At 42.0% G+C, this 27,049-nt stretch overlaps 1 protein-coding gene across 2 annotated transcripts in view; it reads left to right on the top strand.

The window, feature by feature from the left end:
* The first annotated feature begins 1,760 nt into the window (after nt 1-1,760).
* Nucleotides 1,761-27,049, top strand: part of c12h21orf91 (chromosome 12 C21orf91 homolog) — a 43,521-nt gene continuing 18,232 nt past the window's right edge. The window contains exons 1-3 of one of the 2 annotated variants that reach the window (XM_043701411.1): nt 1,761-1,993; nt 12,232-12,339; nt 21,312-21,442. In XM_043701411.1, the coding sequence (XP_043557346.1) occupies nt 12,299-12,339; nt 21,312-21,442 (172 nt within the window). In that variant the 5' untranslated portion in view covers nt 1,761-1,993; nt 12,232-12,298. The remainder of the gene's footprint in view (nt 1,994-12,231; nt 12,340-21,311; nt 21,443-27,049) is intronic. The other variant, XM_043701412.1, reaches the window with a different exon arrangement.

Raw genomic sequence — 27,049 nt, forward strand, 5'->3', positions numbered from 1 at the left:
AAAGAACAGGAAATTACATCACCACAGGAAATGATATCACCAACTGAAAGAAACCCAAACATATAAATAGAAAGCAGGAATCATGAACAGTGCTTCGCCTGGAGGTCCACTGAAGATGTTACCTAGTAGGGTGATGAAACATCTGGAAATGAACTTTCCAGCTCAGCAAGCAAACCTACATTATAAATTCTGTGTCTGATGATTCTGCTCCGCAGCTACCTGATGAATGAGCAGCATTCCAAAAGCTAGTACTACCAAATAAACCTGTTGGACTATAATCTGATCTTGTGTGATTTTTAACTTTGTCCACCCCAGACCAACATTGGCACCTCCATATCATAGTCAGCAAGGGCATAGGGTGAGAAAAGAAAACTTGAACAGAGGCATTTCAGATTCACAATATAATTTTAAAAGTATAGAAGTGATGTTCGAGTTAGACTTCCTGAAGGTAGTTCACAAGGAGTCGCCATCCTGATTCCCTCCAACAATTTGCCCACCACTAATGTCAGGTTTATCAGCCTATAGTTCCCTGGCTTTTCCTTACCACCTTTTTAAAATAGTGGCACCACGGTAGCCAACCTCCAGTCTTCTGGCCCCTCACCTGTGGCTAACAAATATCTCAGCAAAGGGCCGAGCAATCATTTCCCCAACTTCCCACCAAGTTCTAGGGCATACCTCATCAGGTCCTAGGGATTTATCCACCCTTATGAGTTTTTATTGAAGTGATAAAAGATTCAAGATCTTGATGGGTCAGAAATGAAGAAGGTGTTCCCTATAATGGGAGAATCTACAAGGGATCACTGTTAAAAGTTTTGGGATCGTCAGTTTAAGAGAGTTGAGGGATTTTGTTTTCTCATAGAGAGTCATGAGTCTTTCGAACTCTCTTGTAAATCTTGCTGAAAAGTGGTGGATGCAAAAACCTTTGAATATCTTTAAGGTAAAGGTAGATAGGTCCTTGATAAGCAAAGGGGGAGGGGACCGTGGTGAAATGTTATTCGTGGATAGGCAGGAATGTACAATGATCAGACCTGCCATGATCTTATTGAAGGGGAAAGCAGGATTGACTGCCTGAATTTCCCGGAAATTCTAGGAAATTCCAGAGCAGTTAGCGTAAAATCATGTTTTGGTCAGCATTTCAGGTCGGGAAACCCCCAGATTCTGTTTCGAACCGATTCAGAGGTTCTTCAATTATTGAAACACGCCTCCACTGCCATGAATTTCCCAGCAGCTATGGAGAGGCTGCGCTGGCAGCGAGCCACCAGCAGGGGGCAGGAAGGGGCGGGGTGAGGAACACACCACACAAAGACAGGGAGGAGAGTGAGACATTGAGTTGATTTTAATAAATAACGCTATATATTTGCATTCATACTTTAAAAGTATGAAAAACAATGAATATTTGTTAAAATGCAAAGACAAATCCCTGCTTTACATTTTCAATCATTTTAAATTTTCAGTTTAAAATTTACTATTCACCCTCTCAGACTGATGTATTATTGTATAGTCCAGAATGGAATATGACGCGCTGGATGCAACCAAATTAAATTGGGGAGGAGGGGGACTAAAGGATTAGAATTACATATTTATCGGTCAGCTCAGCGGCTTTTTTCGAAAAAGAGTCTTGTAATCATTAATGATTAGTACTCTATACAATCGATAGTGTGAGTCCGTGGGGTGGTATCTCGTTGTGTTGGAGATGATGTGAGGGGAATCTATTTGACATCCCTTTATTATTGACACCTTCGGGTTGGGAGGGAGGGAAGTTCTCTATTGGAACACGGAGGATCGCAGTGAGGAGAGGATACATTGTATCAGGGGGAGCTAATAGCGTAACGGAGTGAAGGATACATTGTATCGGAGGGAGATAATAGTGTAACCGAGTGAAGGAAACATTGTATCGGAGGGAGATAATAGTGTAACGGAGAGGAGGGCACATTGTATCGGAGGGTGACACTGTGTAACCCCGGGCCAGCGCAGAGCCGCTACCGCCAGCAGAGTGAGTAGGGGAAAGCCTTCCTGAGGCAGTGCGGGGGGAGGTGGGCAGAGAGGACGGTAACCACACGGTGATGGAGATTTTGGTCGGTCTGATTGAAACGTGTATTTTAATAAGCGAGCTTCATGTACGGGCCTTGACTGACTCGTTTCTGTGGCCGGTGGAGTCCCGCTTCGTAAACTATTGGCCTCACGTTGATGGGGTAACATCGTCCTGTGGGACAGTGTCCATAATAATGGGGTAACTGGGATGGCCGCTCGGCTGCGTCGACAAACTGGGAGATATTGTTCCCTTGCTATAAGGCCTTTCCACATCACTTTCTTCTTGTTTGGACTGAACCCCCAGTTATGTGCCAAACCACATGAATATGTTTACACACGCAAAAGCATATATGTGCCCGTGTGTCTCTCTAAGTGTCTCTATGTTGTCGAACTGTTTAACCAGGAGAACGGGAGTTCTTTCTCCCCATAACTTGGACTGATATTTATCACTGTCGAGAGTATGGTGCTGGAAAGCACAGCAGGTCAGGCAGCATCCAAGTAGCAGGAGAATCGACATTTCGGGCATAAGCCCATTCCTAACGAAGAGCTTATGCCCAAAACGTTGATTTTCCTGCTCGGATGCTGCCTGGCCTGCTGTGCTTTTCCAGCACCACACTGTCGACTCTAACCTCCAGCACACGCAGTCCTCACTTTCTCCTGCCTGACATTTATCACTGTAAATTCTCAGATACATGTAGTGGATTTGATTACTATGGCATCTTGCCATGGCAAATTGGATTGTGTGCTGAAAATGTGTTGCTGGAAAAGTGCAGCAGGTCAGGCAGCATCCAAGGAGCAGGAGAATTGACATTTTGGGCTTGAGCCCTTCTTCAGGAATGAGGAAAGTGTGCCAAGCAGGCTAAGATCCTGCATGTCCTTGGTGGAGTGGGAGGGGGAGTTGAAGTGTTGAGCCACGGGGCGGTTGGGTTAGTTGGTCCGGGTGTCCCAGAGGTGTTCTCTGAAACTGGATTGGATTTGGATTGTGTCCCTTGCATTTAAGTAGTGACTGCATTTAAGTAGTGACTACGTTTCAAAGGTAAATGCTTTTTGATATAGAATCATTGAATCCCTACAGGGTGGAGGTAGGCTATTCAGCCCACTGAGTCGACACTGCCCCTCTGAAGACCATCCCGCCTACACCATTACCCTATCCCTGTAACCCTGCATTTCCTGCAGCTAATCCAGCTAGCCTACACATCCCTGGACACTGGGCAATTCAACATGGTCAGTCCCCCTGACCTGAATCTGTGGGAGGAAGCTGGAGCATCAGGAGGAAACCCACACAGACACGGGCAGAATGTACAAACTCCACACAGTCACCCAAGGGTGGAATCGAACCTGGGTCCCTGGTGCTGTGAGGCAATGGAGCTGAGCATTGAGTCTTCTGAAGTTGTGCTGTAAATTCAAATCTACATTTTTTGTTGTAGTTTTAGTTTTATATAGCAGTGTTACTAATGTGTTTCTGTCCAGAATCTGTTGCATGTTTTTAGTTGTGCCCTCTTTCCCCACCCCCACCTCTCTTGTCATCTTCCCCCACCCATCTTGCTCACCAAAACAAGACTAATCTATGATAATTTAGTGACTGAGCCTACCCACACTGCCTTGCCCCTCCAAGAAATAATGCTGGAGCTGCTGACTATCTGGAAAAAACAAGGTTAAAGGCTAGAAACATTCAGGAAGTTCACTTCAAAGCAACAAACATTTGCAGGGCCTTGGGGAAAGAGCATAGGAGTGGGATGAGTTAAGCAACACATTCAAAGAGTATACATGAGCATGACGAATGAATGGCCTCCATTGCTGTGCGTTTTAAGTTTTTTTTTAATCATGCTGCATCTGTTGGTTTCTCTCTTTACAGTTAACGTTCCCATCCTTTAGTCTGGCTTTAGAAAGAAACAGAGCTTAAAAATGTGTTGCTGGAAAAGTGCAGCAGGTCAGGCAGCAAAGGAGAAGGAGAATCGACGTTTCGGGCATTATGCCCGAAACGTCGATTCTCCTTCTCCTTTGCTGCCTGACCTGCTGCACTTTTCCAGCAACACATTTTTAAGCTCTGATCTCCAGCATCTGCAGTCCTCACTTTTTCCCTTTTAGAAAGAAACAGTCATATTCCACTGAATTTATTTCTTCCCATTGTAGAATGTAATTCACTCATTCATCCCACTCCCGTTTGCTGCAAACAGCCATCCATTAATGATTTTTGAGAAGATTTGTAGCTCAGGTTGAGGTTCTGGATGTAAGTTTGCTCACTGCGCTGGAAGGTTTGTTTTCAGACGTTTCGTCACCTTATTAGGTAACATCTTCAGTGAATCTCTGGTGAAGCACTTAGTGTTCTGCCCCACTTTCTATTTATGTGTCTTGGTTTCTTATTTCTGATTCTTTTTCTCAGAGGATGGTAGATGGGGTCCAAATCAACATGTTTATTGATGGAGTTTCAGTTAGAATACCATGCTTCTAGGAATTCTCATGTGTGTCTTTGTTTAGCTTGTCCTTGGATGGATGTGTTGCCCCAGTCAAATACTTAACTGTAGAAACAATCATCCCAATGCCCACAAATAGGACAATATTTCAATGAGCCACAAGACACTGCAACACCCAGCAACTAGAAAGAGCAGAAGAAAAATCCTATACAGTTCTATTCAAGAGCAGATATGCAATAAACGCAGTCTGCATGAAGGATACATTTCTGCTCCTAATGTGTAGTGGTTTTTGGATAAGAGTGTTGGGTTTAGTCAAAGATGTCTAGTACATTATCACATGTGGTGATTTGGAAATCCTAGTGAGGCAAAATTATATTTCTAAGTAGCAAACTGGTAATTGACCCCAGTGTTCACAAGTTTCAACCTTTTGTGTGTGTTTCTTGGCATAATGTTGAGATGAATTTTAGCTTGCTTGTGATTTTATTTTAATTGTGTATCTATTTTAGTTTCTTAGTGGTGTTGAGTGGTAGTTAGATGTTTAAGTTAAGTATAAATGTGAAACATAATTCCCTACATTGTGATTGTATATAAAATTTGGAGACTGTGGAATAACCTGTCATTGTAACCACATCTTTGGCTAGACAACTTATTTTAAGTGACTTTGGGTTAGGAAAATATCTGCCTGTTAATTGTAATTACTGTTGAATGTCGAGTTTGTCAGCTGTAGCTGTAATAATGTATGTGTGTAGTTGTCTCTTTTTTTTAATATAAAAAATGATAATCAGCCCCACAGAATTGCTGGGGATGATGAGAGGGGAAGTGGTGATTGAGGAAAGACTGGCCCTGTTCTACGAGAGCAGAGAAGGTTACTGGAGTTTGTCTTGGTTTGGTGAGCAGGGACGGATTATTTCTTCTGGCCAGTGAGATAATCCGTTTAAAATCCTTGTTCAAAAGGTTGTAAGAAAATTCTTCAGATGGCATCCAGTGTGGAGTGATTTGCCATAGTGATTAACACAGATGGCATTGCTGCTTCTGAGGGAAAGAGGTTAAAATGTGTCAAGTGGAGGGAGCTGTAAGACCTTGGGAGGGGATAAATTGATAGGATTCATTTTGGAATGCTGTCACAAAATGCCAACACTGTAATGGGCTGAGTGTTTTTTTTAGTTTGAATTTTGAGGATTCACTCCATCTCCTACCATTCCTTCTCTCCCTTTTTTTATATATAAAAGGAATATTACTTTGTATTTTCCACTGGTGCATGATTGGGCTACTGTGTTTGCTCAATAGTAAAATATTAGAAATGCAGAAAGTCAGTTTTAAGTAATTTGTGGGATGTGGGAGCCTCTGGCGAGGCTAGTATTTCTTGCCCATCCCTAATTGCCCAGAGAGCAGCTAAAGGTCAACCACATTGCCATGGGTTTGGAGTCACATGCAGGCCTGATCAGACAAGCACAGTAGTTTCTCTCCCTCAAGGGACGTTAGTGAAACAGTGGGTTTTCCCCAAACAATCGACAACAGTTTCAGGGTCAACATTAGGCTCTCAATTTAAGATTTTTATTGAATTCAAATTCCACCATCTGCCGTGGGGGTTTTTGCACCCTTATCTTGAACATTGTTTGGATCTCAGGAGTAACAACCCATAGAATCCTAACACTGTGGAAACAGGCCATTCGGCCTAACAAGTCCAACCTAGCTCCCTGAAGAGCATCCCAGTCGGACTCAACCCACTCCCTAACCCTAATCAAGTCCCACTTGCCAGCACTTGGCCCATATCCCTCCAAACCCTTCCTATTTGTATAACCCTGAATTTCCCATGGCTAATCTACCTAACCTACTCCTCCTTGGACACAGCAATTTAGCTTGGCCAATCTACCTAACCTGCACATCTGTGGATCACATCTGTGGTTGAGTTGTAATGCCATGAGGCCATCACCACCTCTGAAGAAGACTCATTATAATCTCAAAACATTGACTCAGTTTCTATTTCCACAGATGCAGTCAAACCTGCTGGGGTTCTCCAGCATTTTGTGTTGTCTTTTCAGATTCCCAACATTCACTGTCTGTCTTTTCCTTCTGTTGCACTTTAGACAAGATGATATGTGGAGAGAGAAGTCAAAGGTACTGTTTCATAACAGTGGTCTTTCTTCATAACTAAAAGATATTGGATTTATAGTTTTGAACGGGTGTAAAACTGGCAGGGTGATGGCAGTTGTCAGAAAAAATAGTTGAGTGTTGGGAGAGGTGATGCAGACAAGGAATAAAAGAGAAGCTGTATGATTGAGTCATAGAGATGTACAGCACGGAAACAGACTCTTCAGCCCAACACTAACATGCCAACCAGATGTTCAAAATTAATCAAGTCCCACTTGCTGGCACTTGGCCCATATCCCTCCAAACCCTTCCTATTTGTTATCCATCTAGATGTCTTTTAATTGTTGTAATTATACCAGCCTCCATCACTTCCTCTGGCAGCTCATTCCATACACACAGCACCCTCTGCGTGAAAAAGGTGCCCTAAGGTCCCTTTAAAATCTTTCTCCTGTACCTTAAACTTATTGCCCTCTAGTTCTGGACTCCCCCACCCTCGGGAAAATACCTCATCTAGTTGCCCTATCCATGTCCCTCATGATTTTATAAACCTCTATAAGGTCACCCCTCAGCCTCTGATGCTCCAAAAATACAGCCCCAGCCTATTCTGCCTCTCCCTATAGCTCAAACCGTCCAACCCTGGCAATATCCTTGTAAATCCTTTCAAGTCTCACAAAGGGTTAGATGGTTCAGGTAATTTTGAAAGGTAAAAATGAGCAATAATGGGACAGGGAAAGGAAAAAAAGTTGGCACCAAGAAAATTGCAAGTAATTACCCAGAGGGAGTGTAAGCGTTGGAATAGTTACCATAATATGAAGGATCCCTGGGCCCAACAATAGCTCAGTCATGGAGATGTACAGCACGGAAACAGACCCTTCAATCCAACTTGCCCATGCCGACCAGATCTCCTAAATTAATCTAGTCCCATTTGCCAGCAGTTGGCTAGTATCCCATAAACCTCTATAAGGTCACCCCTCAGCCTCTGATACTCCAGGTGAGAACAGCCCCAGCCTATTCAGCCTCTTCCTGTAGCTCCAACCTTCCAATTCTGGAACATCCTTGTAAATCTTTTCTGAACCCTTTCAGGTTTCACAACATCCTTCCTTTTGGAGAGAGATCAGAATTGCACACAGTATTCCAAAAGTCCTTTGAGTATAGAGGCTGGGATGATTTTTTTCAAAGGAGTATGAAAGGTTAAGAGGCAACTTGATAGAAGTTTATAAAGTAATGAAAGGTGTAGATAGAGTTAACGGTAGTTGCCTTTTCCCTAGGATGGGGAATTTCAAGAACTGGGGCATGTTTTTAAGGTAAGAGGAGAGAGATTCACATGAATAGGAAAGGTTTGGAGGGATATGTGTCAGGAGCAGGCAGGTGGGATGGGTTTAGTTTGGGGAGTATGTTCAGCATGGACTGGTTGGACCGAAGGGTCTGTTTCTATGGTGTATGACGCCAAATGCAGGTTGATCATATGGTACTGTAGACCATCTGTGTGTGTCTTCATCCTCCTCTCATATTTTCAAGGCAGTGGGTTCCAGATATTTAATATCCTGCATTTTTATATTAATCCACATCTCTGCATCCAACCCCAACCCAAATCTCCAGTTTTTATTTTTGTCAATTACCTTCAGTCTGTGACCTCTAACTATGAGCCACTTGTCAATGGATACGGTTTCTCCTTATTCGTATTAAAATAAATAAGTCTTTATTTTTGAGAATGTCATTTAAATAGTGCCCTTAACTTTCTCTCCGTGTTCTGAAACACTATGACTTGGATGATCTGAGATTTTTGAGGGGGTGGGAGGTGGGGGTGTTGCAGGCAGTTTTGTGCTCTGCACTTTTGTGTCAAATACCATAAGTGCATTATTTGACAAAGAAAATTGGCAAGGGCACCTGCAACATGCTGAGCCTTAAAGCACCATTTAATTCATGCAGCTATTCAGTCCATTTATAAACACAAAGCAACTTTAATGGAATTGGCAACAGCTAGAAACTTGGTGTTTGCAGCTCATGCATATAAAGGATTCAGTGCGTAGCCTTTGAAGTTAATGAACAAGGTTAGTTTTTAAGATATGCAGTGAGTGCCTGGACATACATTACCGTGAAGTGGAATGATAATCAAGTTCACATTGTTGGGGGCGGCTAATATGCTGTGTGCGCTTTCATAAGCAACAGAAATAAAGAGAATATTACAGATGGAGGAGATAGTTCAGTGTGGGTGGGGGAGATGGAATTCATCAAACTGCTGCTAATTTTGACATCAGAATGGTACATGGGTCAAATATTTTTTGTGGGTGGGTGGTGGGGGAGGTTACGCAGGACTCTAGACCATGACTGGTGTGAAACTGCATAAACCTGAAAGGGCCCCCCCCCCCAGGGTCAGTTTTCAATCTTGGCTGCTTAATGACAGGTGAAGTACTTGACTTATAGCTAGGGATTTAATTTACAAGTCAGGACTGGCAAATTTTAAAATTTATATCTGGCGAGACATGTTTGGAACGCAATTTCCATGTCTGGGTTTTTCAGAGAGAGCACAAGGTGAAGGGTTACAATATTGATGGTGGAATAACTAGGAGTTGCAGGGGCCTGGGGCTATTTGTTCTATTGGTGGGGAGGGGGGGTGGAGCAAGGGAAGAAAAACACTGAGTGGTTATTTGGACAAAGCTTCCAGATGCTAAAGATGCAGTTGTGTGTTTCCAGCACTTTCTGTCTCAAAACGTTTGAAGTTTCTGTATTTGAAGAAAGGGTTTATTGTTAGACTGAGTGGATGACCTCAGACGTGGAGAATTTCTGATGACTGTTTTATCTCTGTGCACAGCGGCTGTACCACGCCATCTGCTTCAGCTAAAATCAAGTAATGTAATACCAACTAGTGTCTATATCTTACCTTGGGTCATTTGCTGCATTGAAAAAAGATAATTCACAGAAGCAAAAGGCTTCGTGGAGGAACCGAGGTTGTGTATAGTGCTTCATAGGGGACAGTGAGGATTGCAGATGCTGGAGATCAGAGTTGAGTGTGTTGCTGGAAAAGCACGGCAGGTCAGACAGCATCCGAGGAGCGGGAAAATCGATGTTTCGAGCCGGAGCCATTCATCTGGAATGTCATCCTGATGAAGGACTCCGGCCCACGTCAATATTTCTAGCTCCTCGGATGCTGCCTGACCTGCTGTGCTTTTCCAGCACCACACTCTCAACATAGTGCTTCATGTACTATCCTCCTCCTCCTGGCACAGTTGGGGATGGGATGTAGGTAGGGAGAACGGTTTTAGAATGTGGGACAGGTTCCAAAAAAACAATGGGTTCAGTTTTGGTTTTCTTTCAGGGGGTGTGGGTGTCCCTGGCTGAACCAGCATTTATTGCTTGTCAGTTAAGAGTCAACTATTCAGAAGGCATGTCCATGTAGACCAGGCCACATAAGAATGTTAGTTTCCTTCCCTAAAGCACTTCAGTGAACCACATGGGTTTTTCCAACAATCGACAACTGGATTCATGGTAACTATTAGACTCTTCATTCTAAACATTTTATATTGAATTCAAATTCTTCCATTTGCCATTGTGGGATTCACACTCGGGTCACCAGAACATTAACAGTAGATTAACAGTAATGATTAACAGTGGTTTAACAGCGATGATGCCACTAGGCTGTCACCTCCCCTTTGTTGGAGCACATATTTTAACCCCCACCCCCATCAATGTGCTCAATTTGTTTTACTGTGTCAGACCTGCACTCATTGTGCTCACCTTGCACTTCCTTATCAATTTTGTGGCTATGTCACAGGTGCTGGACAGTTGTATTGTGGGCACATCAAAGCCTTGAGTAGGCTGGGAGATATTGTGGTGATTTCCACAGTCCATCACGCAAGCACTGTGAGCAGCCGAACTGACAGTATCAAAATAACTTGTGGCTGAGCAGTGTAAACCATTAGGATGTCCTGCGATTACCTGAAAGCAGGTCAGCTGCTTCTGGTGTAATTTTAGTTTGTTGGAATTTTATTGTGAGAAGAGAACTGAAATTGCTAGTCTCTTGTTTTGCACTGAGATAGTTGGCATCAGATGGGTTTTTTGTTCCCAGCTGTGTGCAGTGCTCTATTCTGCCTGTATTACTAAATGGGGTAAGTAATTTAAGGTCCTGTTTCTGTAACTTAGAGCCTTAAGAAATCATCCCTTCACATGGACAGTCATGGAAATCTGTGACTATTGTTCTGAATAGCTGTTGACCTCCTTGGTCAACTGACCATTTCAAAACTGGATTGCCACTTTTTGTTATGCAAGTTCATTGACCATTGGACAACTAACTGAATAGAATTGTATAGCATAGAATAAAATAATAATGTAATTTGTATGTCTACAAAGTCACTTTAATCTGGTGCGTTCATTAATAATAGAAATCATTCTTATATAAAAAAAAGGCAAGTTGGTAGAAGGATTTGAGATGCAGGTCAACCACAATCTAATTGAATGGCAGAGTACAAGAAATCTGCAGTTTGCAAATTGGTTCTGTTCTGCAGCCTATTTGCAAGTTGGTGTTGGATGCCAGTCAGAACACAATGCAGGACAATGTAAAGGAGCTGTTCATAAGTACAGGAAATGTTCATATGTCAGGTCTTTAAAATTACACGCCTGCATGAGCTCACTTTTGTCATGTTGAAGGTTTCTAAATTTGGACTCTTGTAGTTCATACAAATGCAATTCAAGTTTTAAAGAATTCATTCATGGGATGTGGCTGTTCTGTCTGGTTCAGCATTTCTTGGCCATCCCTAACTGGTCTTTTAAAATTGTGGAAATCACCACCTTGCAGATTTATCAGCTAGCAACATATAAATTCTAAAATTCTCATCCTTGGTGTATCTCTTGGCTACCTCTGTTTCCTCCCCATCATTGCAACCCTCTGAAATCTCTGAGCTCTTTCATTTCAGCTCTGTTACCCACTCCTGATATTCATCACTCTACCACTGCTACCTTCAACTGATTTCCTGTGAAAACCCCTTTTTGTTCTGACTCCTTCAACAAAGTTTTCAATCAAGGTTTCACAACCAACCACCATGTTTTTGTGGTTCGGTATCAAATTTTGTGTGATGTTGCTTTGCAGTAATTTGGAATGTATTATTGCATTGCCAGTGCTATTAAGCTGCAAGTTGTTGTTGATCTGTGTGACAAATCTGTTTAATGAGAAGAATTCCCCAGGCCAATGATGATTTTTTTAAAACTCTATGATTCTGTTTGATAGCCGTCTTTAAGTCTGAACATGAGGTTTGACCCATCAGTATTTCAGATCTGTAGCTTTTCTTTAGTTTCAAGCACATGAGTTTTTGTAGTAAGGACTGCTACGTTAAGATTGAGAACTGTCCAATTTCCTCACATTGGCCCTTTTCTAATATCTGCCTCTGCAGAGACCAAGCCTAAGCCAATGGCTTTCCACTGACTATAGTCTCGACAATAAAGGTTTTCTTTCACTGGAAAAGAATTAAATGAAATTAGTTTTTTTTTAGCAACGAGTTATGATTGTAGTAATTGCCTGAAGATGATGGAAGCAGATCTAAGAATAGTTTTCAAAAAGAAATTGGATATGTATTATATGTTTTTCAAAAGGGGGAAAAAAATGCATACTTAGAGTAAAGAGTGTGGTGCATTGGGAATAATTCAATACCTCAGAAAACCCACAAATATGTGATAGGCCACATGTTTCTCTTCTGGCCTATAGGCTTCTGTGATGTGGCCCAATCTCCCACTGCACTAGAATGTCCTTTCGTATTCAGTCTCGGTAAGTTATGCCTGAAGTTTCCCAAGATCAAGGCCCTACAGACTTCAGGCAAGTTGAAGCACTACTTACAGATATTTTATTTGTGGAAGACCATGAGATGCACTCTGTGGTTTGTTATACAAAGTGATGGCTCTCAATATGTTAATGTTGAAGTTGCATTAGATCCATTCAAATAACCTAGTCTTTGGGTGGAACACGGGGCAGTCTAGCATGAGGTGACAATTGAGACAGATATGTCACCTCAGGCACAATTATAATGATGTCTAGATTAGAGTGGTGCTGGAAAAGCACAGCAGTTCAGGCAGCAACCGAGGAGCAGTAAAATCAACGTTTCGGGCAAAAGCCCTTCATCAGGAATAGAGGCAGAGAGCCTGAAGGGTGGGGATATAAATGAGAGGAGGGTGGGGGTGGGGAGAAAGTAGCATACCTTACATTACCTTACAATTATAATAATTATGGTCCAAACTAGTTTCTAATTCTTAATTCTATTCTGCAATGAACAGCATCCTTTCATTTTAAGACAAGTGCTTGTTCTTGTTAAAACTCATGAGTGGTTTACTCTGTATCACCAACAATTAGGTTCAGCATCCACTGAGCTTTTGATTTTGTGTTTTCCCCACCAGAAGCTGTCCAATCAATTTAATTGTTACTTAAAATATTAGAAGGGAGGCTTGAGGGCCCGCATGTGGTGCAGTGGTAGTGTCCCTGCCCCTGGGCCAGAGAGGCTTGGGTTCAAGTCCCACCTGCTCCAGAGTTGTGTAATAACATCTCTGGTGAGATTAATTAGAAAAGTAGGTGGAAGGGAGGATTGGTGGTAGTGAACTACCCAATTTCAAGTACTGAGAGCCCGATATAACAGGGTTGCATCTTGCAGAGCCACATGAACATCTCATTCATGCTCTTGACTTTTTCAAATTGATCACATTAACATGGAAGAAACATCTTTTTTTAAAAAAAGCACACAGAATTCAGTGAAGAAAAGCAAGGGGCGTGGCTTTTGTAATCTCCATGCCACTATTTCAAATAGTTAATTTAGTGAAAGTGTCGTCATGTGAAGGAAACCGTTTTGAGTAGTGTTGATGCAGTGTGTGCTATAATATTGTTAAAAATCTCAACGGCAGGTTATAGTCCTAAAGGTTTAATTGGAAGCACTAGCTTTTGGAGCGCTGTTCCTTCGTCAGGTGGACAACCACCTGATGAAGGAGCAGCGCTCTGAAAGCTAGTGCTTCCAATTAAACCTGTTGGACTATAACCTGGTGTTGTGTGATTTTTAACTTTGTACACCCCAGTCCAACACCGGCATCTCCAAATCATGCTATAACATTGTAATAGATATTGGCTTTCCTTCAAGGAACTGGATTTTATGGTTGTAACCTTTCTGTTGCTGATGTAGCTCAGGTGACAAGTTATTCTGAATTGTTAGTGGAAGCTATAATTTTATCACAAGATTCAATAACCATAATATAGTATCACTTGTCTAATATTATAGATTGGTTCAAAGATAATAAAGTCACTACAGTCCTGCAGGCCCATAGGGCTGCTCTCTCAAGAGAGAAGACTGGCGGTGGTTTATCCGCAGTATTACCATGCTTCAGATGCTAAGTGTGGTTGCAAAGGAGAGTACTTCATTGTAACCTCAGCCAGTGTGGAAATTGAACCCACACTATTGGCATCAGTGTGCAATACAAACCAGCCATCCAGTCAACTGAGCTAATCGACCCCAGTTTTAAAGATAACTTTACGGTCAAAATTCTAGATTCTAAAAAGCAGCAAAATGGTGTAATTCAAAGTTAGGTCTGTTTTAAAGTTTTTTTTTGTTGAGATGCAAACTTAATACATGTACGTAATAATATGTCTGCAAATTATATGTCACCTGAGATTTAGTAGTTGGAAAGCATCTGGTTGAAAAAGCATGTGCTGAATTTTCATCTTGTAGCTCCTCATAGTTTTATTTTCAACTAATTGGTTTCAAAAAGCTATTCAGGTTTAAAATGGAAGCCATTTATCCCATCACTGTCAGCAGTCTGGCACTCTGGGCAGTGTCAACAGGTCACATCCTCCACGGGACTGAAATTGAAGGTTTCAGTTGTGCCCTAGTGAGGATGATTGAATCAGCTGCACTCTATTCTATTCCTTGGTCAGCCACAACAAAGATAATTATCTTGTCAGCATGCTGCAGGGACCGTTTCCTCTGGGACATCCTGGTGCATTCCTCCACTCCCAATACCACCCCACACCTACAGCACTTTCTGTTGTTATTGTAGTTGGTGCAACACCTGCCCATTTACCTCCTCCCTCCCTCAGTATCAAAGGCCCTAGACACACCTAGGTCAAAGTGATTTACCTGTACTGTTTGCAGATCACTAGGGAGGCTAGGCACAGACTGAGTGACTAGTTTGTAGAATGCCGACATGCCATCTGTAAAACTGACCATACCTCATTCCCATGCCAACATTTCTGTCTCAGGCCAACTGTAGTGCTCTAATCAGGCTCAACATAAGGTGAGTCTCTCTCTGTCAGAGATTACTTGCAGTGTGGAAACAGGCCTTTCGGCCCAACAAGTCCACACTGACCCTCCGAAGAGCAACCCACCCAGACCCATTTCCCTACATTTACCCCTCCACCAACACTGGTTGTGTAGCATGGCACTGTGCACATGGCACAGTGAAGCATAATAAGTGTTCAGTAGCTTTGCTGGGTTCTTTCTTGAACTGTGTAAAAGATCTCATAGATTTTCTGCTCCTACTTTGGGATGTTGGTACATTCTTAGTGCTGGAACACCAGGCTGATATAGTGCCGGATGGTGGGACTGGAGAGAAGAATTAAAGGTGATGACTTGAAAGATGAGAATCATTATAGTTTACTACCTTAACTGGGTGTTCCCATTTATTCTTGGTGCAACATCACGGTCTTCCTTTTCTGAATCTTTCCATTTATACTGATCAAGCCCAGTGTGAGTGTATTCCCTGTGTCCATTTGACACACCTTTTCAGATGTAATGTTAAACTGCAGCCCCGCCGTCCTCTTGGATAGATATTAAAGAAAATTGCTCAGCACTATTTTTCAAAGAACTGATGTCTCCCTTGACCCCAGCCACTCTTTGTGATGTCTTGAAGATGTGACAGGCTCTACATAAATACAAGTTTCACTTTGTCATGTCATTACAGCCTGTTTTGAGTGAGATGGTCCGTAACTTAGTATTTAACAATGGACTTTGTGTTCTAAGCACTCAGTCAGGACTCCTGCATCCACATCTATTTTAGCTTAGCTGGGACCTCATTGAAGCTACGAGGGAGTTTACTTTGGACATAATGTCAGCCAAAGTATCTGGGTCATGTCTGATGTAGAGGGAGAAGTAGAAGGTTCTCCGATGCTGTTCAAAAGAAAGCTGAGGCAACAGTTCTTGCTTAAGTAGCATCACTAATGATTGGGTTAATTTGCCTTTCATCTTGTATGTTGATTTGGGCGTTCACACAATTTAAATAATGTTCACTACTTGTACTGACATGACAGTGACTGCACTTCAATGCTTGATTAGCTAAAGGTAAAGGATTGTCGGATGTATCGGGTTGCAGAACTGTATGCATGAACACTCTCTTGAATAAACAAATTATTTAAGCCTTGTCACAGAATGACAAATGTGAACTCCAAAAAGCCATTTTAAAATCTTGAGATCCTGTCAATGGAGACTGGATTCAAATCACCGTTCCCATAAACTAGTGGACTCAATAATGCAAATGTTGAAAATTGGCATTGTTCAAAGCAAATGTTAATGGTTTAGGCAGTTTGCCAATCTCGCTGACTTTGATGTTTGTTTAAGATAATCTTTATTTGTCCCCTTCAAACAAATTCCAAACTAATTACTAGATGGAGCAGAGTTTGCTCAAACATAAGATTAAGGTACAATGTGTTTATATATTGTGATGTTAAAAGAGCTTTGATCACCCTCAATTTTATCTAAACTTTTGTCCATTCATGTGCACTGACATTTCATGCGACAATAGTTCTAGAGTCAGAGCTGTGCAGCATGGAAACAGACCCTTTGGTCCAACTCATCCGTGTCAACCAGTTATCCGAAATTAATCAATCCCATTTGGCCCATATCCCTCTAGACCCTCCTATTCATATACCCATGCAGATTCCTTTAAAATTTTGTAACTGCATCATCCTCCATTGCTTCCTCTGGCAGCTCATTGCACACACACATCTCCCTCTGCGTGAGAAAGTTGCCCCTTAGGGCTCTTTTATATCTTCCCTTTTCACCTTAAACCTATATCCTCTAGTTCTGGACTCCCCCACTGCAGGGAAAAGACTTTGTCTATTTATCTTATCCATGCCTCTCATGATTTTATAAACCTCAGCCTCTGACACTCCAGGGAGAACAGCCCCAGCCTATTCAGCTCTCCCTACAGCTCAAACCTTCCACCCCGGCAACATGATTGTAAGTTTTTTCTGAACCCTTTCAAGTTTCACAACATCCTTCCTTGCAGCAAGATCAGAATTGAACGCAGTATTCCAAAAGTAGCCTAACCAACGTCCTGTGCAGCCGCAATATACATGACCTCCCAACTCCTATACTCAAAGCACTGACCAGTAAAAGGCAAGCATACCAAATGCACTCAACTAGGACCTTAACATTAAGTAGATAAGTCTTGCTTTGATTTGCCTTTCCAAAACGCAGCACCTGACAATTATCTAAATTAAACTCCATCTGCCACTGCTGGGCCCATTGGCCCATCTGATCAATTGTAATCTGAGGTAACTTTTGCTGTCCACCACACCACCAATTTTAGTATCTTCTGCAAACTGACTATCCATACTGCCTATGTTCGCATCCAAACCATTTATGTTAATCACAAAAATCAATGGACCCTGCGACTGTCTCAAAAGTACACTTAAAAGATTATTTGCAGATATCCCCATGGGAGAGTCTGGGCCAGAGAACATCATCTCAGAACAAAGGTTCATACATTTTAAGACTGAGATGAGGAAGAATTTCTTCTGAGCACAATGATTCTGTGGTAGTATTTTCCACCATGGGACATATGAAATTGGGTCATTAAGTATATTCACAGCTGAGATAGACAGACAGATTTTTAATCAGTGATGGACTTGAGGGTTATGGGGTAAAAGCAAGAAAGTGGAGTGAGGATGAATACATCAGTTGTGATCTCATTGAATTGGTGCAGCAAATTTGATGGGGAGAATGGCCAGGTTCTGATTCTGCATTTTTAGAGTCAGAAAGTTATAGAGATGTACAGCATGGAAACAGACCCTTGGGTCCAACTTGTCTGTGCCAACCAAATATCCCAACCCAATCTAGTTATACCTGCCAACACCCACTCTGTTTCCTCTAAACCTTTCCTATTCATATACCCATCCAGAAGCCTCTTAAATGTTGCAATTGTACCAGCCTCCACCACTTCCTCTGGCAGCTCATTCCATACACTTATCACCCTCTGTGTGAAAAAGTTGCCCCTTATGTCTCTTTTATATCTTTCCCCTCTCACCCTAAACCTATGCTCACTAGTTTTGGATTCTTCTTGCCTATTTACCCTATCCATGCCCCTCCATGATTTAATACACCTCTAAGGACAGCTGTTTTAAAAAATTCTCAAGGTCAGGTTCGTAGGAGAGTAGTCTGACACAGAACAAACGACCAAGAGGCGAGTCTGCTAGAATATGAGCATTTTATCCCCCGCAGCGTCGCCACAACCAGGTCTCATACTACAACGGGTCTGGTTTATACTCACTCTACATGTTACCGGAACTGGGAGCCGTCAGTTCTCATAGAGCGGTTGCCAACAACCCACGCTCGGCGGTTAAACGTAACCCCGGAGCAGACTCACCGAACTGGAGACTTTTCCAGCTGATATACTCTTTTCCAGATATAAACATTCATGTGAACAGCAGAGCAAGGCTAAAAAACACATTCCATTCTGGTTACATACAGATAAGAAGATTCACACGGGAAGGTGTATAACAAGATTCACACGGGACTAAGCGACACCTTCCATTTTCGGTTAGAGCAGAGCAAGGCTAAAAAACACATTCCATTCTGGTTACATACAGATAAGAAGATTCACACGGGAAGGTGTGTAATAAGATTCACACGGGACTAAGCAACACCTCCATTCCGGTTAGATTCACACATGTATTGGGACATAATTTTTAACCGTTTCACCACATTCCACTGCTTGGCCCAATACATGTGTTACATTATGATTCACACATGTATTGGGACATAATTTTTAACCGTTTCACCACATTCCACTGCTTGGAATTTTACACCACAACAGCCCTCCGCCACCGATGCTCCAGGGAAAACAGCCCCAGCCTATTCAACCTCTCATTATAGCTCAAATCCTCCAACCCTGGCAACATCAGTGTCAAATCTTTTCTGAACCCTTTCAAGTTTCACAGCATCTTCCTGATAGGAAGGAGACCAGGATTGCACGCAATATTCCAACAGTGGCCAAAAAAAAACAATGTCCTGTACAGCCACAACATGACCTCCCAACACCTCTACTCAATATTCTAACTAATAAGGGAAAGCATACCAAATGCCGCCTTCACTATCCTATCTATCTGCGACCCACTTTCAAGGAGCTATGAACCTGTACTCCAAGGTCTCTTTGTTAAGCGACACTTGCTAGGACCTTACCGTTAAGTGTATAAGCCCTGCTAAGATTTGCTTTCCCAAAATGCAGCACCTCATTTATCTGAATTAAACTCCATCTGCCACTTATCAGCCCATTGGCCCATCTGGTCAAGATTCTGTTGTATTCTGAGGTAACCCTCTTCTCTGTCCACTACACCTCCAATTTTGGTGTCATCTGAAAACTTACTAACTATATACCTCTTATGCACACATCCAAATCATTTATATAAATGACGAAAAGTAGTGAACCCAGCACCGATTCTTGTGGCACTCCACTGGTCACAGGCCTCCAGTCTGAAAAACAACCCTCCACCCTCACTGTCTGTCTTCTACCTTTTGAGCCAGTTTGTATCCAAATGGCTAATTCTCCCTGTAATCCATGAGATCTAACCTTGCTAACGACTCTCCCATGGGGAACCTTGTCGAACATCTTACTGAAGTCCATATAGGTCACGTCCAACACTCTGCCCTCATCAATCTTCTTTGTTAATTCTTCAAAAAACTCGAATCAAATTTGTGAGACATGATTTCCCACGCACAAAGCCATGTTGACTATCCCTAATCAGTCCTTGCCTTTCCAAATACATGTACATCTTGTCCCTCAGGATTCCCTCCAACAACTTGCCCACCACTGACATCAAGCTCACTGGTCAATAGTTCCCTGGCTTGTCCTTACCACCCTTCTTAAACAGTAGCACCACATTAGCCAACCTCCAGTCTTCCGGTACCTCACCTGTGACTATTGATGATACAACTATCTCAACAAGGGACCCAGCAATAACTTCCCTAGCTTCCCACAGAGTTCTGGTTTACACCTGATCAAGTCCTGGGGATTTATCCACCTTTATGCATTTCAAGACATCCAGCACTTCCTCCTCTGTAATCTGGACATTTTGCAAGGTGTCACCATCTATTTCCCTACAGTCTATATATTCCACGTCCCTTTCCACAGTAAACACTGATACAAAATACTCATTCAGTATCTCTCACATCTCTTGCGGCTCCACACAAAGGCTGCCTTGCTGATCTTTGAGGGACCCTATTCTCTCTCGAGTTACTCTTTTGTCCTCAATGTATTTGTAAAAACCCTTTGGATTCTCCTTAACTCTATTTGCCAAAGCTATCTCATGTCCTCTTTTTGCCTTCCGGGTTTTCCTCTTAAGTATACTCCTACTCCCTTTATACTCTTCTAAAGAAACATTCAATCTATCCTGTCTATACCTGATATATGCTTCCTTTGGTTTGTTAACCAAATCCTCAATTTCTTTAGTTATCCAGCATTTCTGACACCTACCAGCCTCTCCTTTCACCCTAACAGGAATATACTATATCTAGACTCCTGTTAGCTCATTCCTGAAAGCTTCCTATTTTCCAGCTGTCCCTTTACCTGCAAAATCTATCCCCAATCAGCTGGCCCCAAAGAATTATGGTGGCTGGCCCCAAAGCGCTCCCCACTGACACCTCAGTCCCCTGTCCTGCCTTATTTCCCAAGAGTAGGTCAAGTTTTTCACCTTCTCTACATCCACATACTGACTCAGAAAATGTTCTTGTACACACTTAATGGTTTAGATGGCGAGAAATTTGTTAACACTATGGCAGTCCCAGTCTTGGGAAGTTAAAATCCCCTACCAGAACACCCTATTATTCTTACAGATATGAGATGGCCTTACAAATTTATTTCTCAATTTCCCTCTGACTATTAGGGGTCTATAATACAATTCCAATATTTCTCACAAATAACTTCCCTTGATGTGTGTCTGGGAATATCCTCCCTCAGTACAGCTGTAATGCTATCCTTTACCATAAACGCTACTCCCTTTCTTCTCTTGCCTCCCTTTCTGTCCTTCCTGTAGCATTGGTATCCTGGAACATGAGCTGCCAGTTCTGTCCATCCCTGAGCTATGTTTCTGTAATTGCTATGATATCCCAGTTCCATGTTCCTAACCATACCCTATGTTCATCCGCCTTCCCTGTTAGGCCTCTTGCATTGAAATAAATGGAGTTTAATTTATCAGTCCAACCTTGTTCTCTACTTTGTCCCTGCCTGCCCTGACTGTTTGACTCGCTTCTTTTATCTGTTTCCTCACTTTCTGTGGATATCTTAATGAATTGAATGTACTAGATAAATTTGGGTTTTTGTCTGCTGGCGCTTACATTATAGCACAGTTTCCAACCAGCTTTGCAGCTCAGGGTACTTCCTGGTGACATTTTTAAATGATGGCTGGTGAATTGCACCATCCTTTAAATTGCACTGTGATCTTGCCAATGGGTCCTGTTTCCCACCCACAGGTGCAGTTTTCTTTGAACGATCATTCTCTTTTTGCTTGATGTGTTGTGACGCTTTGTTTGTTGTTTTCAGACTCAGTATGAACGAGGAGCAGTTTGTTAATATTGACCTCAATGATGACGACATCTGTGGTGTCTGTAAACTCGAGACTGCGAAGGAGCTGCTTTCTTTTTGCCACGTCTGCTTTGAGCTCAGCATTGAAGGTAAGAGGGGTTAGAGGAGAGGAACTTGGATTGAGGAGGGGACGTTTGTGAATGTAGATGTTGCTTTAGCCAGGTAGGCTGTATGTTTGTTTTACCCATTCTGCTCTCTACATGATGATTAAAGTGAGAGCCAGAAATGATATCCAGGTCAATTACCATCTCAGAAAATTCATCGCAAAAGAACAGAAGGGGCCCATGCAACACTGAGTCTCTTTCCTAATCAGTTGGATTGTAGTTGACCATAAACAAGTGTCTCACTGAATTTATTAGTGAAATAATGTTTTATTTATGGTCCAGTGTTTGATCTTGCCCAGAATGTTCATGTTAAATGTTTAACATGCAAATATTTGATTAAAGTGGCCAGACAATCATGCAAGGTTGTCATGACACAGGTATATGCAGTGCCTTCATCAGTGGTAGGCTGAGTCTCTCAATGACAGCTCTGAATGGTCCTGTAGCCTTCAATCCTGAGTGACCGGGGGAAAAGAGCAGCCAAGTTGTTTTTAAAGATAAATAAAATGACGAGGGGGAAGACGTGTTGTTTGTGTTGCCATCACGCAATGTAACTCTTGTGCAATGCATTACTGGACAAACATGTTCAGAATTAGAATGGCAATGATGTAAAGTCATAGAGAATTGAGAGAGCTGATAACTCTTTTCTGTATGCATAAGTAATCAAATTTTTACAAATGGTTAAACCAAACTGCTGTGTTATGAGACCAAATTCTGATACTTTATCCATTAAATGCTGCAAAGTTACACATGCTTTAGAAGTTCTGTCTCTGCAAGTTTCTTGAATGTTACCTAGACCCAAATAAAGGTGGTCCTGCCGTAACGCGCATTTATTTAACGCAAATTCGCTATGACATGATTGACGAATTGTCGACACTGTTTCTCAAATGTGAAATTTTAAAGCGTGCATTGGTTATAATGTGATTCCAGCCCCATTAGTTTAAATGGTGCTGCTATTATTTTCACAACACTGGATTGCACAAGAACAGAACTATCACGTTATAGCGGAACTGACTATGACAATTAAACATAACTTGCCAGGGTCTTTTCCCACAAGCGACATCAGTGGACTCAGGGGACATGGGCATCGCTGGCTGACCAGCATTTATTGTCTGTCCTCAGCTGCCCTTGAACGAGTGGCTTGTTCGGCCATTTCAAAGGTCAGTTCAGAGGTCAATCACATTGTTGCGGTTCTGTAGTCACATATAGGCCAGTCCAGGTGAGGACGGTGGAATTCCTTCCCTGAAGGACATTAGTAAGCCAGATGGATTTTTCTGACAGTTGGCCATGGTTTAGAACATAGAACAATACAGCATAGTACAGGCCTTCGATGTTTCTGCCAATCTTTTATCCTACTCGAAGATCAAACTAACCTACACACACTTCGTTTTACTATCATCCATGTACTTATCCAAGAGTTGTCCCTAATGTATTTGACTCTACTACCACAGCTCACAATGCATTCCATGCACCCACCACTCTCTGTAAAGAACTTATCTCTGACATCGCCCCTAAATCTTCCTCCAAATTATGCACTCTCGTGACAGACATTTCTGATCTGGGTAAAAGTCTCTATCTATGCCTCTTGTAATCTGGTACCTCTCATCCTTCTTCACTCCAATGAGAAAAGCCCCAGCTCCATCAAGCTTTCTTCATAAGACTCGCCCTCCAGTCCAGGCCGCATCCTGGTAAATCTCCTCTGCATCCTCTCTAAAGCTTCCACATCCTTCCTATAATGAGGCAATCAGGACTGAACGCAATATTCCATGTGTGGTCTAACCAGAGCTTTATAGAGCTGCAGCATAACCTCTCAGCTCTTAAACTCAATCCCCCATTAATGAAAGCCAACATGCAATATGGCGGCTTAACAACCCTATCAACCTGTGGGGCAACTTTTGGCAATCTATTGTGTTCAAGTCTCACCTGCAGTGGGGATGCATCATAACATCTCCAAACATGTCAATTAAAAATCCTTCCCCTGAGCAGCTCTTGTAGGGATGGCCTGGAGCTGAGATGACTGACCTCCAGCAGTGATAACCATCTTCCTTTGTGCATCGTCTTCCATACCTGTTTAATAGTCATCATTGGAATCTCTAATTCCAGATTTTTAAAAATTTAAATTCAAATTTCATTGTGGTGAGATTTGAATTGGGTCCCCAGAAAATAATATATCTGGCAATCATACCACTAGGCATCACCTCCCCACTGGAGAAGCAAGGATTGCAGTGGAAAGGTCAATCAATGAATACTTATGAAAACAGGAAACTACGTGTAATGCAATCAATTTGGAGACCCAGCTCCTTTGACTCAACAGAAGGTCAGACTGACTGTGTTCACAAAACGTAACCTTCTGGAAAACACAAGCTGACATACTTATGGAAAAAAAAATCCAGGAATTAAAATCAATGAAGTTCTACTTCTCTAATGACCTCATACACTTTGAGCATTTTTGTTCTTTTTCTTCGAGTTTGCATTCCCACCCTCCTCTGCCTGACAGGTGGCAGTTCATGCAGTAACACAATTTCATGGTATCTTAAGCACAGGCTACACTTCATCCATGTCCTGAAAGCAGCAGAAGGTTCTCTTACCATGGGAATAACTAAGAAACAGGCAGAGAGTACTGCAGCCCAGTAGTTAATTTATTAAACTGGGAATCCAGATTCTATGGAAATTCTAATTCCAACAATAATTGGGTTTGTTTTAGTTCAAATGAATCTAGGCATGTTAATTGCAAAACCAGAAAATAAGTATCTTACCCAAATGTGGGGTACCCAGAAATCAGTCTAAAGAGATCCAGTGTCTTTTTGTTTTTTTTTGCTGATGGCCCTACTGCTGTTTAAAATATCCTTGCTGCCTGAACAGCTCAATACCATGTCCATTAGCATCATTTGGACCAAGCGATATTTATGATGTTGACCTTTACATGATGCAGTCTCTTCCTCAGTCAAGAACCCAGTCCAAAATGATGATGGTATCTGTGTCACAAGCTGAGATCTTTATAAAACAAAAAAAATAGCCATTTCGTGGAACATGGGTGTCACTGCTATTTTATTGCCCAACCCTGATTAGCCTTGAACTGAGTAACCTGCTGAGCTGCACAAGTGTGGTTCAAATTTAACCATATCACTGTGGGTCTAGAGTCATATCTAGGCCAAACCATATGAGGTTGGTGTATTTCCTTCCAGAAAGAGCATTGGTTGGGTTTTTTTTTGTTGACAATTTGCAGTTTCATGGTTGCCATCATTGACACTAGCTTTCAACTCCACAGTTGTTAGTTGACTTTTTAAGTTACACCAGCTACTGTGGTGGGATTTTGAACCTGTGTCCCAGACCATTAGTTTGGGTGTTGGGATTACTAATCCAGCAATATTAATAAAATGCCACCATCTCCCTTGAAATATTTCACTAAGACGCGGCGGGGTGATGGTACAACTGGGTCATTTCTCACAAACTGACCGAAGGGTAAAAAAAAATCAACTTCCATTTAGGAATTGGTGAGCTTGTATTGTAAACCAAGAGTTAGTCAAATCAGTTTGAGTTTGATGTTAATTATATTTCAACTGGTTTTTAACATGCTACATTGCCTTGTTGGTATCCTGTGTACACAACCCATTATGACCAGTCGTAAATGCTTAACATTGGCTATTGGCTGATCCAAGCATCTCTGTTGCAGCAAGTGATATTTTCAAATGAAATTTTTCACATTCATTTGCATCAAGAGTTTTGAACAAGGGATGATGTAGTATCCCTGAGTTTTCTGCAGCGGCCGATCTTTTGCTGATTTTTGTGCTTATTTGGCAGTCAGCCAAAACAGGGATAGTTTTGAAAAATGATTCTGATTCAGAATCTGTAAATAGATCTTTACTCTTGCCCCCTTTTTGTTTGTAAATTTTTTTGCTTTTTAAAAATCTCTTATCAATGTCAAAAGTGACAAACTGTGAGACTGTGGAAAGAAGTTAAACTGCTCCTCCTTATTCTTCTCCATCTGCCATCAGCCATTCACATCAAATTCTTCTCGTCTTGTGCCCAGCTGGGTGAAACTGACCTTGTCTGGCTCCATTCTTATTTACGGTGTGAGGTGGGCCAAAGCTCAGTGATTTACATTGGCTTCTGGTTGAAAGTATCTTTTTGTTTAGAAATAAAAGTTATAACCCTTTTCAAATCCTTTCACCTTTGCACCCCTGTAATTTCCTTCAGCTGCACAATCCTGCAATGTCTTTTATTCCAGACATTTAAGCATCAGTGATTTTAATTATTGCACTGTCGTTGGCTGTGCTTTCAGCTGTCAAGATTTTGAGGTCTGCAGTTTCCTCCCTAAACCATTTGGTGTCTCTTCCTGACTTTCCTCCTCTTAAGGCACTCCTATGAACTCACTTAACCAAGCATGCAGCCACCTGCCCTAATAACTTCTTGCGTGTCTCTATTTTAAATTTTGATTTGGAACACATTGGATATTTTGTATGTTAAACACAGTTGTTCCTTTGTTTGCTACGCTGACATTGGGGCTATTTCCCCACAGAGTTCAACATTTTAAAAAAAAAGCAATCTCCCAATTGACACAGTCATTTTTCAGCCTTGCAGCCCGCAATATTGGTGAGGCAGTGGCCTAGTGGTGTCATTGCTAGAACGTTACCTCTGTCTCTGGATTGAATGTTCTTGGGCCGCAGGTTAGAATCCTGCCACGGCAGATGGAATTTGAATTCAATAAAATCTGGAATTAAGAGTCTAAAGATGACCATGAAATTATTTTCAGTTGTCAGAAAAAACCCATCTGGTTCGCTAATGCCTTTTAGGGAAGGAAACTGCCATCCACACCTGGTCTGGTCTACATGTGACTCCAGACCCACAGCAATGTGGTTGACGTTTAACTGCCCTGTAGGCAATTAGGGATGGGCAATAAATGCTGCCTAGCCAGTGGTGCTCACTCCCTGTAAATGAATTAAAAACCAGTTTGGATTCCATGTTTGGTGGGCAGAAGGCTGAACTCGGTTAAACGTGAGATGGGTAAGTCTCTCTGACTACCAGAGCAATACTAATTGGGTTTAAAGAGCGCTGGCAGCACTTGGATGGTTCCATATCCTGCGGTTCGCTTCATCCTTCTCATGTAATATTAGCTTTATAACAAGCAGAAGAAAAGACTCCACTTAGTGACTGAGCTAACTCTGACAGCTTGACTAGTTGGGGAGGAAGTGTGAAACTTCAGATTAGTCTTTCTCTGTTGTAATCTCTGTCCACTCTCTCTGGCTCTATGGAAGATCTATATAATTTGTTGTATCCTGCTCCCCACCTTGCTTTTTTCCCACATGCCTCTAACTCTTTACAGAGTAACTTGCAATTTAGAAGCAGCTACAGGTCATTTGACTCATCAAGCTAGTTCTGCCAATTAATTGGCTGATCTAGTTCTGGTGTCAACCTACTTCCTGGTCTGCCCCACCCCTGTCGTAATCCTTGACTCACTCCATTATCGAACATCGATCCAACTCTGCTTTGGCTAACTTCAATGACCCAGTCTCCTCTTTGTTTTTGGGAATAGAATTCCACAGACCAACTGTGCTAAGAGAAAAAAAAAGTCTCTAACTTCTATCTTGAAAGGGA

The sequence above is a fragment of the Chiloscyllium plagiosum genome, chromosome 12 (assembly GCF_004010195.1).
Source record: "Chiloscyllium plagiosum isolate BGI_BamShark_2017 chromosome 12, ASM401019v2, whole genome shotgun sequence".
Lineage (NCBI taxonomy): Eukaryota > Metazoa > Chordata > Chondrichthyes > Orectolobiformes > Hemiscylliidae > Chiloscyllium > Chiloscyllium plagiosum.